The 17,928-nt window shown below is 39.8% G+C and overlaps 1 protein-coding gene across 1 annotated transcript in view; it reads left to right on the forward strand.

The window, feature by feature from the left end:
* Nucleotides 1-4,808, forward strand: part of CCDC60 (coiled-coil domain containing 60) — a 64,789-nt gene extending 59,981 nt beyond the window's left edge. Inside the window, exons 12-14 of the mRNA XM_075516707.1 lie at nt 162-293; nt 2,882-3,071; nt 4,510-4,808. Of these exons, the coding sequence (XP_075372822.1) occupies nt 162-293; nt 2,882-3,071; nt 4,510-4,602 (415 nt within the window). The 3' untranslated portion in view covers nt 4,603-4,808. The remainder of the gene's footprint in view (nt 1-161; nt 294-2,881; nt 3,072-4,509) is intronic.
* The last annotated feature ends 13,120 nt before the right edge of the window (nt 4,809-17,928 follow it).

The raw sequence follows: 17,928 nt of genomic DNA on the forward strand, positions 1-17,928 counted from the left end.
TTGTTGTCAGTGTCCACAGACTGAATGTACAATGTGTTCTTCACAGTCATTGTTTTCTGCCTTCCTTAGTATCTTCCCAGTTAGCTATGCAGAAGTGTGGTAAAAACAAATGTTTAAAACACAGCTTTAACTTTTTAAGTTGTTTTTTTTTTTTTTTGTAGGAGGCAGGAAGAGCGATGCTGTCAAAAATACCAGGCTTTGAAACAATTGAAGTATTTTAGAAGAGACATGGAAAGAATAAGACAGTTGGGCATGAAAGCCGAAAGAGAACATGATAAAGATGGACTAAACTGGTAAGGAGGCACAGAAACCCTCAGTTCAAATGAGATGGTCAGAGTCCCAGAGTTCTGCCGTTAGTACAAAAAGCTTTTTTTCTTTTCTTTTTTTTTTTCCCCCTCCCCAAAGCAAAGTATCGCTAGAAACCATTGAATCAATTGCTGGAAATGCAGGCTTTTCAAACTGGGTAGCAACAAAAATACAGATATGATCTCTAGGAGCAGATCTCAGCCTGCTCAGCAAATAGGTTAATTGGAAACAGTAACAAAGGGGATAAGTAAGAGTTCCTTTCCAGTCATATTGGGCAAAAAGCACTCAGTCCTTGTGTTTGCACACCCTCCCCAGCACGCAGCTTTATAGGAGACTTCTTCCACCAGGAAGTATGTAAAACACACCGTACCCCGAAGATGAGAGAGATTGTATAAATGTACATGGGTTAGATTCACAACTTCTTACTGAACTGAACATTCACAGTACTAAAACTGATGGCAAAGGAGACCTTGACTCTAGCTGTCTGTCCATGTTAAAAAGAAAAATATTTCCCTGCCAATGTTTATGAACTGCATGTGGATAATACTGCAACACTTACAAGGGCAAGTAGAGTAATCACCTAAATGCTTCCCAGTACAGCAATTCTGCAGATTACTAGTGTTTCATGTTTGAAAGGGTATTGGCTATATTCAGTGATCAGCTTCCAGATACACACCAGAAATAGCCTACCAGAATACCTCAGCAAGCTTGCAGCAGGTTCCCTACTGCCCTGTCCATGAGAACTCCTTGGACATGGGACTACAGAGTATGCAAACTGCATGGAACCTTTTTTTTATCAGGCTGCCCTCTTTTGCTCTCCTTGCTAGTAAGCCTTTTGTCCTTCATAATTTGAGATAACAAAAAGTCCATTTCTAATCTCAGGTTCAAAATGCAGGTGGCCCAGGAACACATCAGTCATGTGTTAATGAATAAACCTAGTCTTGGCCTATCTAGCAGAACTCTGGTTTTAATTGTCAAACATATGCTCCAGCTGTCCCCCAGATTTAAGATCTGGCATGTAAATAATCCCTGAAACTGGAGTGGATGTGGTTTTGCTTTTATACGTAGAGTTCCACTAGAAGAAGCCTTAATTCGAGCAAATCTCCATGAGTATAAAGGAGACTATACCAATATGGCTTTTTACTTTTCTCCCTATGCAAGAACAGTAATACAAGTCCCCTGTTCCTTCACATGAAAATCGTGCTTCCATAGTGAGGAGGCTGTCTTGCTTTGACTATGCCAGTGCAGTTAGACGAGTATACCTTTCTGCGCGAGGCCTGTTCTGCAAAGTGCTACCGTGACGGGTATGAAGAGTGAAATCTCTGGCAAGGCTGGTCAACCCCCTTGTGGAGACACAAAGTCATGACAGAAATTGCTTTCACCATACCACTTGGTTCACTTACAATAGGGCTGTTTTCCCCATACTCTTGCAAATGCTGCCTTGCCACGAAAGCTGAGTCACAGTAGGAACACTGTAGTATATGCTGTCAGTCTAGTTGTCTTATCTCTCTCACAAAGTGAGAGAGATAACAAAAAAATAATATAAAATAGGAACAGTGTGATATAAGGGTACACTGAACATAGCTTCCTTTCTCAGATAAAATATCTTAATGTATGGATGGGTTATAAAAGGCCTGTGTGTGACATGATTACAGTAACCTGGGTAATCTAACCAGTGATAATAAGGAGTTGGCTATACTGCCATACCCATACTAGCAGTGTACTACTGAGTGTAGAACTGGCCCTACTGAAGACGAGAACTTACGTGTTTCCTTTTTCACTGGTTTGAGGAGGAAATTCCTCACCCCTCTCCTGCTGTCCCAGTAACATATATCCTAAACTGGAGGGAGCCCTTTGCAATGAAAGCCACAGCACACCCCAGTCATGCACAGTCTAGAAAGGTTTGGAACATCAGTCTCCAGGTCTGTTAAAGCAGCACTGCAGAATTTACACAGAACATTTAAAAAAAAAAAAAGGGGGGGGGGGGGGCATTTTTTTCGCAAGAGTTTTATTTTTATTGCAATGTGTAATTCTCCTTCTGAATCTCTATATTCAGAGTGAAATGGTAAAGACTGTGTGTTACAGTGCACTTACATCAATGAGATTTATGTCAGCACACAGAGAGAGGAGAATGATGATAGCCCAGGGAAAAGGGATAGTAAAGACAATCAGGAAGTGTGTCAGATCAGGCACTGGAAAATCCGTAGAGGCTAAACAAAATAAATAGAGAAAAGATGAAGAGGACAAATCTGTAGTAAAATGGAAACATTTATTAGGATTTTATTATTTGCTTTCCTACCCAAGTTTGTCATCCAAAATTTAAATGAACAATGAAGAAGCATCTATTTCAATGCCCTGCAAAGGGAATTGGTGCACAAGTCCAATAAAGTAAAGCTCTTTCACATTATTCACTTGGCATTACACTGAATATTACATTCCCCAAAGAGCCTTTTTTTCTGTGGAAGCTATGGAGGTGGTGAAGTGGCAGAAATGCCAGGCAAACCCAGGGTTATTAATCAGATATGAATTTGTTCCCAGGGCTTCTCTTTTATTGCTGTTCTTCATTCTGCTAAAGGTTTCCTGTATTGCTTGCCAGACTCCCAGAGTCTGTGAAGAGTGACCATTATGTACAGAAAATCTTAAAGAAACTGGAAAAATACGGCAAAACTCCTGACTTGAAAATTCATCCAGACACCTTTCTTAAGGCTCTGGCTAATCTACAGGTGTGGGAGCTGTGTTCTCCAGAAATTGCTGCAGCTGTGGAGGTGAGACGAGTCCAGTTCTTGATTCTCTGTGTGATGAGGGTGGGGAGAGCAGGCCCCTATGGGTGAAATTCATGCAGTGGAAAGTTACCAGATGAAATCATTTAGGATCTCACTAAATGAAGATGCTGCTATTCACCTTTTACCAGGCACTTTGAACTCCTCAGAAGAAGGATGTTATGACAAGCATTGGATTATTAATCAGTATAATTTTATTATTATGTCATTGTTGATTTATTTACCGCCACAGTGAAAGTGACATCTGTCATAAATTGTTAGGAGACTTGAAGAGAAATATTAACTTGCTGTGCCCTGAAAAGGCCAGTCATTCCCAGTCGTTACATCCATGAGCTATTCAAGTAATGTATTACATCACTGATCCAGGAACTCTGCAGATATCTTTGTTTTGCTTCAGCAACGTTAAAAAAAAAAATAAAATCTGCTTCTCAAGATCTTAAGTTGGGCTCAACTCTTGTAGTTCTAGGAGCAATTGGCAGAAGAGGAGGGACACAAGAAAGGAAAGAGAATGCGTTTAGAATGTATACCTCTATGTAGTCTAACCAGGTAACTAACTTACAGAAAATGGCAATGATGCCACCTTGTGTTTTCTGTTCTCATCACAGTTATTTCCCCTAATCTACAAGACCAAGAGACATCTCTGAGAGGCAGCAGGCTACTGTGCCTCTTGCATATGTGAAGTGTTATCAGGCCTTACAAAGGCAAAGGTTTAGCATCCAACATGTTGAGATCAGACTACCTGTATTTTCTTGATGTCTTATAAAAATAGCCATTTTGTCTTGTGCCCTAATTTGCATAGTCACTAACTAGAGAAGCAGCCTTGCTTTAATGTTCAATTTATAAATCTCTGTTGCTTGCTGGTTTTAGATCTATTTCTTTGCTGTTTCCATTCTGTTCCCTTTGCATTTTGATCCTTCATATTAGAGCAATAATAATAGAGAAAACCATGAGCATGGCTGAATCTCCTGTCTACTTATTTAAACCTTGGTGGTCCTTCTGACCGGAATAGATGAAGGAAACTGTCACATTTTAGAAGCAAGAAGAGCATCACTGAATATGACCTGGCTGATACTGACAGAGATTCCAGATGAAGTTCTTATTTAAATTCAAGTTGCTTTAATGTATGTACTGCCATGGTAGGTAGAAGACAGCTGCAAGTTTAAAACACAAGACTTGACTCGGAAGAATTCAGGATATAAATTGCAGTTGAAAAATGTAGAGTTTTCCTTTTAAATCATTTTAGAGCATATCCAGCTGTTCTGAAAGCTGTATTAAAAAGTTTTGGTGATATATAAAGCACTATACTAACTGTTTGCAGAAGCTGTTACATTTGTTCTGTTGTCACAATGGTCAAATTTCCCACGTTATCTCTCTCTCTTACACGTAAATCAAAAGCTCAGGAAAGAACCTTTTTCTGTTTCAGTTTGTACGTGAAAGTATTGTGCAGATGCCAGAAGAGGATTTCAGTGCGTGGTTTCAGACAAGAGTAGCCCACCTCAGTGCACAGTCCTTTTAATCAAATGGCCAGATGAGATCATTTTCCAGCTACAACTGTCTTCAAGAAGAAAGCTACTGCCTGTTGAGATCTGCTTCAAGCAAGACTGGGGAAGGGGTGTTAACTTCAGGAAGTTCCACTGGACCACTCTTGCACAAGTGAAATTTGTCCCTCTACAGTGCTCTGCTGGCCGTAGTCAGGTATAGAAAATAAAAGCTAAATACCATTGCTCCTTCCTGTATGATGTCTTGGACTCCCTGTCAAATTTCAATCTCATCTGACCATGTAGGATGAAGACTGAGTTTCTAATCACAGGTCAGGTCACTTCTTCAGACATTTGTCTAACAATACCTACAGTATAACAAGCATCTACTCAGTATGGATATACTGATTTCCATACCTAAATAGCATTGTCTCTGTTCTTCATTTTAGCTCTCCTTTATAAAAAATATCCCAAGCACAGGGTAGTTGTAAGCTTTAAGACAATTCTTTTTTTGCATTAATTCTTTTTTGTAATTTGGATGTTTTATTTCTGCATTGAGTTTACTCTAATTATTCTGTGATTATGGATTAATTCTTGCCTCATTAAAATCAGTATTGAAAAACCAAGCATCCTTAGATGCATTTCCCAAGTTTTCACCTGAAGATATGTTTTTCTCCTGATGACTTTAGCATATGTTTGCCATTACTCTGCTGGGTAGAGTAGAATGGCACACCTGAACTCATAGACAGTGATAAATACATGACCTTTGTGAACTTGTCTGGGCTTAACCATGTATTTCATGGTGGGTCACAATTGCTGGGTGATGGAATCAGTGACCCAGTGACCTTCTAAGCTGATGATCTTAATGAGCTTCTTACCTGCCTGGAAAAGCTTCCTGAGGACCCACTGGGGAGAAATGCTGTTGATCCTTCAGCTGCAATAAGGGGAAACTATGCCAGCTTAGGGTCCAGGTGAGTACAGTGACCACCGATGTGTAATATGTTATTGATTAATGGCCTTATTTTGTCCCCTTCCTCATTATCAAGAGAGAAATGTTTTTCAAGGAAAAGAGCCAAGAACACAGATTTCTTTGACTTACAGCCATCAGAAAAAAGTAAGCTCTTAAAGTTCTGTTGTGCTCCCACTTTTCTCATTCCATACGTGGCAGTGATAAGCTAGCGTTTGTACAGGTAATGAAGCCATATTTTCCCGTCCATGCTTTTCTTCCCCTCCATCTCAAAATCCAGTGGCAAACTTTCCTCCAAAACTCTGTACGACTGATCCTAGTGCCCAGTGAAATCAGCGGCAGTGCGTCTGCCAGATGAGCAGGATGAGGTCTCATTCTGATCTGTGAGACCTCAACTCCACTGTTCACTGTATTCTTCCTTTTTTTTTTTTTTTTAACTTCCTTGCAGCCCTCCCTATGTTTTGAGAAACCCTAGTTCTGCTGTTCTTTTGGGATCGTTTCACCGTGATCCTGAGTCAAGTTTCATTGTCAATGCTTTTGTTTTACTCTGTGGTAACAGCTGATATTATATGTAAACAGAAAGAAATCTTAATTTAGCAGCTTGGGACCTCCTGTTTGAACCGTGGTTACACAAGGTGAAACACTCATGTCGGTCCTTCCTCACTATATGGAGCTGCAGGTATAAGGTTGTGAGTTTTCCTTAGACATAAGAAATGGAAACAAAGGGGCTTGTCCTCAGCTGGAGTACATGAGCCATGCTGCTGAAATCAAAACTTTATACCAGCCGAGCATATGACTTAATGTGTCTGCTTGCATATAAGATGAGATGATTGTGCCAAAAGTAATTAGCTAATGTCTGAGCAGCTCTTTGAGCTCCCAAAGCAGGATGCCAATGATGAATGTTAGGACTCTGTAATGTCTTTGTGGGATTATGAAATATCTTCTGTATGTATTCATTTGACAATGGCTCTTCTCTCTCCTATTGCCACCAGGTAACAAAAGGGACTCCTCCTCTAAAAAGAAAATACATTGTCTTTTCTCCTCCTCCAGCACCAGCCTAACAAAAAAAATTTCTGCTTCTTTTACTCTGAGGTGAAGAGCTCTGGAGCAAAATAGCAGCTTCCCTTTTCCTGCTTCCTGACAAACTTACAGTTTCCTCAGCCAAGATCCTCAACCCTACTCAAGTCTTTGTCTGCCAGTTTAAAGGACTGAAACAATACAAAGAGGTTAGAGGTCCACTTAAGTTAGAAGACTTGAGCTCTTTAAACTTTTGGGGATTTCTGCTGCAGATATCTTGGATTCGCCCAAATACTTCTGTGAACATCTCACAATCTTCCACTCACTGCTTCAGTAGACCCTTGCAAGGTAGGTTCAAAGTAACCCATTTAACACATTGGAGATAGATGCACCAAGAGCCCAAGCAAATTTGCTAAAGGTCAACAGAGCGTGTGGTAGAGCTGCTGGATTAGTGTTCTGGTGCTCATCCTTCCTCCCATTCTGTTCTGGTCCTTTACAATTTCAGCTAATGGGCCAGTCATTCACAAATTCCATTAGCCAAAACAAACTGTGCAAGCTTGGGTTGGTCACTTTCTTCATGCACTGGAGGGATGTTTGGGGGATTCAGACATGGAACTCACAGACAGAGTTCCTGTTTCCTGCTGCCTGATGTGTTCCCAGTGTCATCCAAACCCCACCCTCCTCAGATTACACCTGTGTGAAACTGAAGAAAGAACATTTTCCTGGGTCTTGCTAGTAGCAGGGCAGAGTTATTGTTGCATGAGAATTGCTTGGACGTTAGGCTGGTAAGTGTTACAGGACGACTCATCAATTAAAATAACAAGTAATGCCTCTTTCACTATTCTCCTTTCCACTTCACAGCGGTCATGAAATTGTCATCTCTACACTCTTTTCACAGGAAAGATTTTGCCATGATAGAAAAGAAGCCAACCATCCTATTACATCAACAATACTCCCACTGTGTTTTATATTGTAGATATAAAAAAAGAAAAAAAAGCAGCATTTTATAAATAGGGATTATAAAATAAACATCTCTGTCTTTCTTGGAGACAGGCTGTTTTATTGTAAATAAATGTCACAGTCATTGTAGGGGTATTCAGAAATCAGGGTACGTCTTTCTAATTGGAATTTCAGTTTTATGTATCACCACTCTATTCTGCTGTCTTGTAAATTAATGGCACCATGCCAGCCTGTTAGAGATGCAACTATATTTGGCCTCACACATTAATAACAGCAATTCTTTTTGCTAAGTTTTAATAAATATCACTGTTATAGCATTGCAGAAGATAAAAGCTCAGGCTAACAACCGCCAGGATATTTGGGACCAGCTCCAGTTCCTATGAAGGTCAATGGAAATGTTCTTATTGACCCTGTTGAGTATCAATTACTATAAAATCAGAACAGGTTGTTAAGACAAATGCAAAGGCTGATCTTGTAACCAGCAGTTGATCTTTTATTCAAGGCACTGAGTGTTTGTAGCCATACTTTTTGCTATGCAGCAAGCCTATACAAAGCAAAATAAAAATACACTTCCCAGTAGGAAAGCTGACCAACCACCAAAAGAAAGTGATCAAAGAGAAGAAAAGATGTGACAGAAGGAAAGCAGCTGGGAAGGATTCTCAGATACCCCAACCTTAATTTCCTATCTCTGATGAGATTTCTTCTCGTGTGCCTAAAAGCAGCTTCCAAAGAAGGACGAGTGCTGGACTTGTACCAAGCGCATGAGGTCACTGATGTGGACAAATCCCTTAGTTGTTCAGTGGCAGAGAGGTTTCTGTACAGACACATTCTTCTTCCTGAAGTCCCCATCCTACTCCTCTATCTACAGACTTCCAAAGACTTGATTTCCTCTTCCTGGATGCTAAAAGGTTGAGAGGCCCCTTCAAGAGGTGTTTTACTGGGAAGCATGTCTGAGTAATGATTTAATGATTTAGTACTATTAAGGGCTGGTTTATGGAAAATAGTATCACAGCTGTTTTGAATCATCAGAGTAGAAATAATGACACCAAATGTTATATGTAGATAGGACTGTTCTTCATCCACTGCCTGGAGTGCAGTGAGCAGAAGTAAAACTTAATCTTTCCAGCTTTGGCTGGAACTGAATCGCACATTTGAAAGTAATAGCAAGCTCTGTATCAGGGAAGGTTACCTTACCCAGCCCACCAGGCTCATCATCTAGAGAAGCTGGAAGAAGTTTTTTGGAAGACACATCTTCCCTGCTCCGTTTCTATTATAGCCCACACAAGCCATGCCAACCCTTGTTCCATCCTGCCCCTCAGTTCTTTGGGTAGGAAATGTAATTTCCTCCTATTTTTAAATTTGAAGCCCTGTATTTGGGTGTTTGTTTTTCTTTAGCACAACCTTGGCTTCCTTGATTTAACTGACTACTTGCTGAAAGAATTCAATGTGTAACCTCCTCCTGAAAAGATCATAAACAGCTGATCACAAGAAGCTGGAAGGACATACCGGGGCCTGAAACACCCTGAAATTGCACTGTTTCTTGTACTCTTCTTAAACATCTGTCATTGGCCAATGTCAAAGATGGGATGTAGATGCATTTTGGTCTACCTGATGCTTGTGTTTTATGACAAACTTGTAGAGAGAGGGAAAAGTTGAGAAGATGTTGGTATGTTGGGTAACAGTCCAACATACCTGTGTTACTGTAGCATGTTTAAAGTTGTATTTGTCTATTCATCAGGGTAACAGGAAGCAGAAAGGATATTCATTCAGGAGCTCTTTCAACAGTGACAAGCAAGGAGTGCTCTTTTGCTGCTATGCCAGAAGGGCAGGGAAACAGCAGCATTCATCCCACTGAACCAGCCACTGAGTTCCATGTTTTGAGGATGCCACCACACCTGTGACTCTCTTCCTCTTTGCGGTAAGTGGCCATTTCCATACTAAAGTGCAGTCTTGAGGAGTAAAAGGCAGATGCTAGATTATTCTGCAGTTGAGAAGGGAAATAAAGGGCGTATTCCACTGCAAGGGAAAGAATTTACTCTTGCACAAAGCAGAGCAACCTCAAAGGTAGCTCTTTCCTATCAGAATACGCCTTCCAAAGGAGCTGGCATGCTATAGCTACACAAATCTCCTGCAGGTTTTAGACCAATTACTGCATCAGCCCCTTACAATTACATTATTTTCAGTGGTGTCAGTCCTGATTAACAATGTCAGTTTTCAAGATTCTGATTTTCCATTGTTGAACTAGACTTTTGCAGTGCACTTCATGGGGGCAGGATTAGACCCTAAAGGAGGGAAAGGCTAAAAAGGAAAGGCTTTTTTCTTTGTTGACATGTCTTTCCTTTTTTCCTGGCAAATGATTGTTTGTTTTCTATGTGATTTATATAGCTTTTTATTAGGGTGGCTATATTTTTAGTACATAACATTGTAAATTACACCCAACTATATACGATGGATTTAATCATTGTGCTATAAATTGTAGTGGATTTTTAAAAGAACCCATCATGGTTGACAACTGGGGCATCTAATTTATTTCTAGTGCCAGACTACTATAACAGTCATCAAAACATCATCTTGCACAGATAGTTTATTAGAACATTTCTCAGAATATTCTAACAAATACTTGCCTTTAAGAGGCTGTTTCCTACCTATGGTTCTTCAAACAGTGTTTACAAAGTTGGGCAGGTTGCAGCTAAGGGAAATACGTATGGTCTATAATGAAAACTTGGTACAAAAAGTGTGGAGGGAAGATTACAATGTCCAACTGTTCCCATTTGTTGTAGGAAAAGAGGAAGAACTGTGACCCATATAATCTAAGTGGCTGAGATAAAAATGACAAAAAAGCAAGCTTTTGCTCTGGAAAAAAGATAGACTTGATTACTGCAGGCTTGCAACCCTTGTAAAAAGTACTGCACCCTTGTAAAAAGAATCCAGGACATGAGCAAGGACTGAATATTGTTCAACTTTTTTAAAAGCCCTCTTCAAATTCCGTAAGAGAATTATCAGATTTTCTCATGCATGAAGTGTAAAAAGAAAATACTGGAATTATTAAACAAAACAATCATTTAGTATGGAAACTGTGTGGGGATGAGCAACAGGCAATCAGGCTCCTCAGTCATAGTCAAGGAGCATTACCTAGCTAGTCTTTCTCTACAGTTACAGCCCCCCCTATAGCTAAAGGGGACGAGAAGCCCTTCACCCACACAGAAGTCCAGAATCCAGAAGTACCCACACAAGTTAGTGTAGGTACTCTGGATTCTGGTCATTTCTGAGAAGCAGTTCTCTCGCTGTTTGCTATAGAGGGGGGCTAAGAGAAATCACCTGACTAGGGGTATATGGCTAAAGCTCAGTTTTCTGAGTAGCCCTCCAAGGAGCATTTTTTTTCTGTGATAGCTTTGCATCCGAGTTTTTGACAACCATGGAGCATAGCATGGCAATACTGTCCCAAAATAGAATATTTGCATATTTATCAGTCTGATGTGCTGGTGTCTACCCAATCAGTAGCTTTATCTGTACGGCAACTTGACTTGACATCACAGGACAAAAGTGAACACGGAGTTTATACATTTGAACAGATTTTTTGGAATTGTGATAAATGTAATGTATAAATTAGGAAAAAGAATCATACACATATAATCATATACATCCACGTCATTTCCTGGTGGGCTTCGTATTGCAGAAACAGTGTCTCAGTTGCTTTTTTTTCCCATTAAATGATCTCCTGGTGCAATAGTTAAATGAGTTCTGGGCCGTGTTCACCAGTGCACTCTAGGCCACTGCGATTACACTGAAATAAACCTGGAGTGGCACTGATCAGTCAGATCCAAATTTGATTACTGTTCTAATTACTGTATTTGGGAATCCTTAATGAAAGAAGAGTACATGCGTATATGTGTGAGAGAAGGAGAGATGGTTCCTATGGGATGCTACACATGGAAAAGTGCTAAGTATATTAATTATTTATAAAACAGTTAGTATTCAGCTTATCCCACAAGTTCAGATCTGAGTCCAGATCCAGACTTTCCCTAATGGATGCATTTAGCCTTTTGATTCAAGCCCTATCCTGCTTGTAAGTAACATAACTGGCCTAGTCCAACCACAGAACAATACGCGTAGCCGTGCCTGTGTGTTGCTCTTGTTTGTATTGTGTGAAGCGGGAGCTGATCCAGAGAAGTCTATGAAGAGATTCCAGACTGACTGTGGGGTGAGCGAGAACTAATTAAATTCACTGTCTGCATCAAATGCCTTAATTAACAGAATGAGGTTAAATAATATTAAATAATTCTGAAACACTTTCATAAACATTTGAATTTATGAAAATTATTCAAAACAGCAATTTTCAGTTATTTGCTAGTACAAATTATTTTGCAATTTCTTTGACAATACAAATACCACTCAAGTTGGCAAAAATTGTTCAAATTCTTAAATAGGTCTGTTATAAATGTTTTCACAAACTCCCAGAAAACAAATGTTCATTAATATTTCCAAAAGGCTGAATTTACAGCACTGCATTGCACAGCCACGACTGAAATGAATTCTCATAGCAGGGAATCTGAAAAATTAAGTGCCCAGTTTAAAAGAAAGATAGATATAATTGAGAAGGTGTCTGCTATTAAACCCCCTAGTAGTAACTATTCCTAGAAGAAAACAGGTAAAATTAGATTTAATGTAGTATAAACTGTCCACACACAGTGACAGAGAAAGAAATAAGTTTTCTTTATGATGTATTTTAAATAAATGCTATATCAACATTGTTTTAAATTAGATTACATAAATGATACTGTCCACCAGAACCTGGCACTGGAACCTCAGTGTATGATAACATTGTTAGCAGATGAAGGTCTAAATTTGAAAAACACTGCGCTTCCTAGCTGTAGAAAAGTTTCAAAACATAATCAGTCTATTTTAACACATTCTAAATACATTTGACTAAACTGCTAATATTTCAGTCCCTTGCAAAACATGAGCAGAGCACAATCAAACTTACATAAGTATATCCAAGAGTTTTAATAACTGCTAACTCTGAGCAGCAAATCCAAACGTGAGTTCAGTCAGGCAACAAGTACATGCTAAGGTTTGTGGGATTTTTTCAGAACAAAAGTCTCACTATTGCCAATGTGTAAGGAAGAGGACAGGGTGAGGGCCAGAGTCAAAGCAATTAAGTCAACACCAGCAATGAAGGTAATGCCAGCAGAGTGTGTGCACCACTAGGTACGCCCCTGAATATTATCTCTCTGGTCAAAAAGCATGTCCCAGTCCCTGATCAGTCAAACTTAACAGTACAATGATGCTTTTTGGTCCTTGCCTAGCTGCCAAATAGCAGGTGTCAACCAACACACAAGTGTACTGGCTGCACCCAGTCACCCTGTATCCCAGACAGGCCCATAGTAACCAGGGACAAGCCTACCTGAGGAATAGCCACCTGGCCCAAGAAGAAAGGTAGTGAGGACACGTAGGACACTTATGCTAGACTCCTTCATTAGAGGAGAGGCTTGAATGTTCTTTTTGCAAGGGCTCTTAGCCTCTGCAACTGCTTCTACTCCTAAATTTTTTAGCTTTTCAGGCATGCTACAGAAGGCAGCTGCTAAGAACACTTCTTAGCATGGTAATGGACTCAAAATGTGCTTTAGAAGTGACTTATAAGCAAAATTTCTGCCTGGGATTCTTCTCCCCTAACTTTTAATCCTAAGGCATGCAAGCTCACTTCAGGTGTGTTCTTCTCCATGTGGTTTCTAAAGGAAATTTGACTTAGCTGAGCTGTGATGCTCTGTTTTCAGATGGTTAAAGTGAGGTAAGATAAATCTTGCCATTTCAGTGCTACAAAGGGACTGCTACAACAGACTGTCTTGTCAGTCACAAGGAGAAAAACTTCCAAGAACATGAACTCATTTGCAGGGAAATGGAACGCTGAGATAAAACAAGGGCTCCTCACAGCATAACACAGGCCACCCACAGCACTGAGCAGATGCCCATTGCTGTCTGAGCTGGCGTAACAGATCCTTTAATGTTGATATGTGACTAAATCAGACAGGTCAGAAGCCAGGAGATAGAATGGAAAAGGATAGATCATGAAAAACATAAAGACATCTTCACATGTGTTTAAGCGCTAGCAGGTTTGTACAGTCAACTTATTTATTGGCTCGAATTATGATGGTACTTCAGAAGGTTATCAGTGAATGAAAAAAACAATCTCAGACTGTGAAGGAAACTTTCATTTTTATCTGAATATTTCCGTGCTCACATATTTATTTACCATGAATAATTTACCTGTTAATAATTTAGCTGTTAATAAGTTAACAGCTCATCACAGACCTTTGATGTTTGCAAAGCTATAGCCCACAGTTATAGTCCACAATGAAAAATAAGAGTATACAGCTGCAAGGGTAAAATTGCAAAGTTATGTTTAAACTAAGAAAGGCATTTCTCTCACAATACCTATTACAGCATCAGCGTACACTAATCCCAGTGGCAGAATAATTGCATCAGCCCCACAGACACTGCTGACTCAGTAATACCCACAGAAATACAATAGCAAAAAGAGTCCTGATCCACCATTTTTAAGGAAGGAAACATGCATCCTTCCAGCCATTACACTTTCTACTATTTAATATGCCACATATTAAACTCTGTCCACTACAAAAGCAGGAAAAATGAGACATACCCCTGTTGTGCCCTAACTGGTTAAATACTGAAGAAATAATGACAGTGATATGAACAGACTTAAGGAAAGGTCTATATTAATTCTTGAAGTGCAATGTAATGCAAATATATGCAAGTTAGCAAAAAAAAAAAAAGCCAACAGGAATTTAGCCTTTGATTCCTGAATGTTCTCATTTATTTATGGCAGAGAGTTAAAGGGTAGATAGACCTCTTGACTCAACATTTGTGCCATGCACAGATATTGACTCTTATCTGTTTCTCATGGAAAAGAAATAATTTTCAGACAAGTTGTCTCTGTCTTCTTTATAAGTCCACCCACTACTGTGCCTTCCATGAGAAATCACCATCAAAATTATTCTTGCAACTCCTTGACTACAGTATTCAGTTAAATAATACAGCAGCTCCCTGTCTTAGGAAAAGTGTAACTGTGTGAACATTTAATATGTATGAAAACCAGTAAACTGTACCTATCTGATTCAACCTCATAAATTAATAACACCTTTGCTAGGCTCCCACTGAATGAACTGTAATTTAAGGGCTCTCAAGTAAGCTTAGTTTCTGTCTCCTGGATAAAGGGTTTTTAGTTTGTCATTATCCAGCATTGCCTGAATGGAATTTATGCACATTCTGTGAATACTGTCAATAGAGAAACTTACTTCAGAGCTAGGAATAACTGTCTTTATGATGCTTATTACAACAATTTCCTTTGTGTAATGTTGACAAAGAGTTTGATCCAAATACTCATTTTGAATCACTAAATGATAGGTAGCAGTAAGCAGCCTTAAGCAGCCTCCCAAATCTCTCCCTTCTCATTTCTTTTCATGCTTAAGTAAGTTTAGTGCTTTCAACATGCCTGTACAAATTGCTTCTACCTACAAGCTCCACTATACAAACCATGTAATCACCCAAACAGCAGCCAGGAGATACCAAAACATCTAAAATCAAAAGCATAATGGCTACTTCCCAAAGCCTGCCAGTAAACCTTCATGGTACGGCTGTGTTGGGGTCAACACAATGAATTACAATAGATTTATTTATTTTTGCACTTCTTGAAACTGTAATAGTCCTGCATTCCTTAGTACTGTTTAGTCATCTGCTGTACCTGTTTTAGTCATTAACATAATCTCCATTTTTATCCAAATTTTCTGTTGGTTAATAGTAGTATATTCACTGCCATCACACTGAGGCTACTTCTTTATTCCTTATTCTGAGTTACTTTATTCCTTGTTCTGAGTCCAGGACAAAATGTCACACTCGGATATACATTCTGTATTTGTAGTAAGAAGTTTCCTAGGAGCCAAGTAAGATTAGAAAGGATTATCTGAAGATCAATAACAACCAGGGCAGCTCCTCTCTTATATCTCACCCCATTCAGGATTCTCTGTAACTTCTGTTCAACTCTAACTGCAATATAGAATCAAAAATATGGCTTCCTTCTTAATGATAAGCACCAGGCACAGAGTTCTGGTCCAAAACTTGAAAACCTCAAACTGTGGAGGTATTTGGGTTTAAGGCCTCAAAAAAAAAAAAAAGTTTTCTGCAGCTGAAGTTCAGGCAGAAGTAAAAGGCAGTTCACTTCAGTTTACTATAAATAGAGGCTTCTAAGCAAAGACCTATCAGTGCAAAGCAAATTTGGACACTGAAATGTACAAAATGTACAGAGGAAAGGACTGATTGAGCAGTAAGCCTGCAAAGAGGAAAAGCGGGAGACCCTGGAGACCCTCGTTCGTTTGCCATTGCTGACTGGGAACAGACAGGGAGTCATTTCCCTCCAACAGCTGCTTGGGAGACACAGATTTCTTTATAACTTACTAGCAACAAGAATCAATAATGCAGTGCTGTCTTTGTTCCTTCACAGCCACGGTCTCTGAGTTTGTGAAGCGTTGCTAAATGGCCTGACAATCATGAGAATGAACAGCAGGCAGAGAAGGGATGTTCCCACATACTTGTCAAGACCAGAATGACCAGATACAGAATTGTCTTTAAAAATAAAAGCATGGATTAGTTTTCCCCTGCTCCCCTGTAGAAGAATACTTCTGTACAAGCAGTTATTAAAACAAGCTGAAATACTACTTTTTGGAATATGGGAGGCCTCCATCCAATCTCATGTGTCCCATCTCCAGGTGATTCCCTTTTGGGGGAGGGGGAGAGTCAGAGCATTGAGCTACATGACAGAAGTACCAGTCCTGCTGTGTATACATAGCCTTAATCCCTGTGGGCTTGCTTGTTCCATTTGTCAAATGGGGATGGTTTTTACTATCATGAGATATTGTGATGAAGTTATGAAGAATTTTAAATTATTGTACAATGGATACAGTATGAGAATTTCAGACATTGAATTACTTAATTTCCAGTTTATAGTTTTCTCTTCCCTTGGGGTTACAAGGTAGCCAGGTTTACTGTTCTCTCAGGAAGGATAAAGTATGGCTAAATGTTGGAAGATGCTTGGGAGGATTTTGTCTTCGGAAAAGCGGAATTTAGCTTGGAGCCTTACATGGCCATTGACTGCTACTGTGACCTCCTTCCCTGAAAGTGGTGTTTAAGTCTGGGTAGAGAAAGGTGCCTGCAAACATCTTTTCTGCTGTATTCAGAAAGGCTTGAGTCCATGATCTAGCCAGAGGACAACAGTTCTTTTGAAAAATATAAAAGCGTTGCTCACAGGTCTCCTTTATTATTTCTATAGTCCTTTTTTCTGCTTAATAAGCCAGAATGGTTGGAAACTGAGGCAATGATAGGCAGCTGTGTGACCATACTGAGAAATAACAGATAGCTTGTTTTAGAAAGATGCTATTTGCGTTACTGTCAGGTTACTATTCCTCCACTGGGCACACTATGCTCTCTTAAAAATTTTCAGTTATTCTCTTTTTTTCTAAGAGTAGTTGGGAAAGAGCAATATGCTCATTTTTGCCACAGGAGAGCAGAGAGCATGATCTGAGATTAGGTTTGTTGAATGTCACCAGCTCTGCTGCATAGGGACTGACTGTGCTAATCGAACACGGTTCCATGTAAGGCCAGTTTGGTGACACATTGCCACATTGTTCCAGCAAGATCTGTGACCTGGAAATGCCTCCCTCACCTTACACCGAGCTCGGGAAGCCTAGCCCATCTGACCAGTCTCTCAGGCCAGTCCAAGGTCCCACCAGCTCCTTCTGGCATGACTCTACACTTGAGAAGAGTTCATGGTGCTCAGGATTTGCAGAGACTCTGCTCTCTTACTGCTGTGGAGAACCAGTGAGGAAGCTCCTTGTATCATGTTGTCTGGACATACATGTTAGTCCCAAACAACCTCTGAGCATTAAACTACCATTTTTTTATCTTTCTGTGGACTTTGACTTGTGTGTGCAGATACTGGAACTTCTTTCCAGAACCACTGCGAGCCATGAACATGCCTTTGAGGAGAGTCCTACCAGCCAGCAAAACAGCAAAGTGTGGTGGAGAGACCATATTCTGCCTTACAACCAATCTTGCTGTCAAGCTATAGCACCCTCTGAAATCAGGAGAAGGTGACCTTTAAAAAAAAAAAAAAAAGTCTTGAACCTGTCATGTCTCTAGCCCATCTGCTTTGCCCATCATGATAAGCAATTTATCCAGCATCTTGCCTTACTCATATCACTGCAAAAATCTCTGCTCTGTGCAGAGTGATCAGTTTCTTTTTCAAGACTTAGCTTGAAGAGCAAGGCTGTAAGCAAGAATATTGGGTATTCTGACTCATTCTCTTGGAGGGCTATTTTTATGATTGTTCTCCATGAAACTACATCTTAAA

This window comes from Mycteria americana, chromosome 13 (assembly GCF_035582795.1).
Source record: "Mycteria americana isolate JAX WOST 10 ecotype Jacksonville Zoo and Gardens chromosome 13, USCA_MyAme_1.0, whole genome shotgun sequence".
In the NCBI taxonomy this organism is placed as follows: domain Eukaryota; kingdom Metazoa; phylum Chordata; class Aves; order Ciconiiformes; family Ciconiidae; genus Mycteria; species Mycteria americana.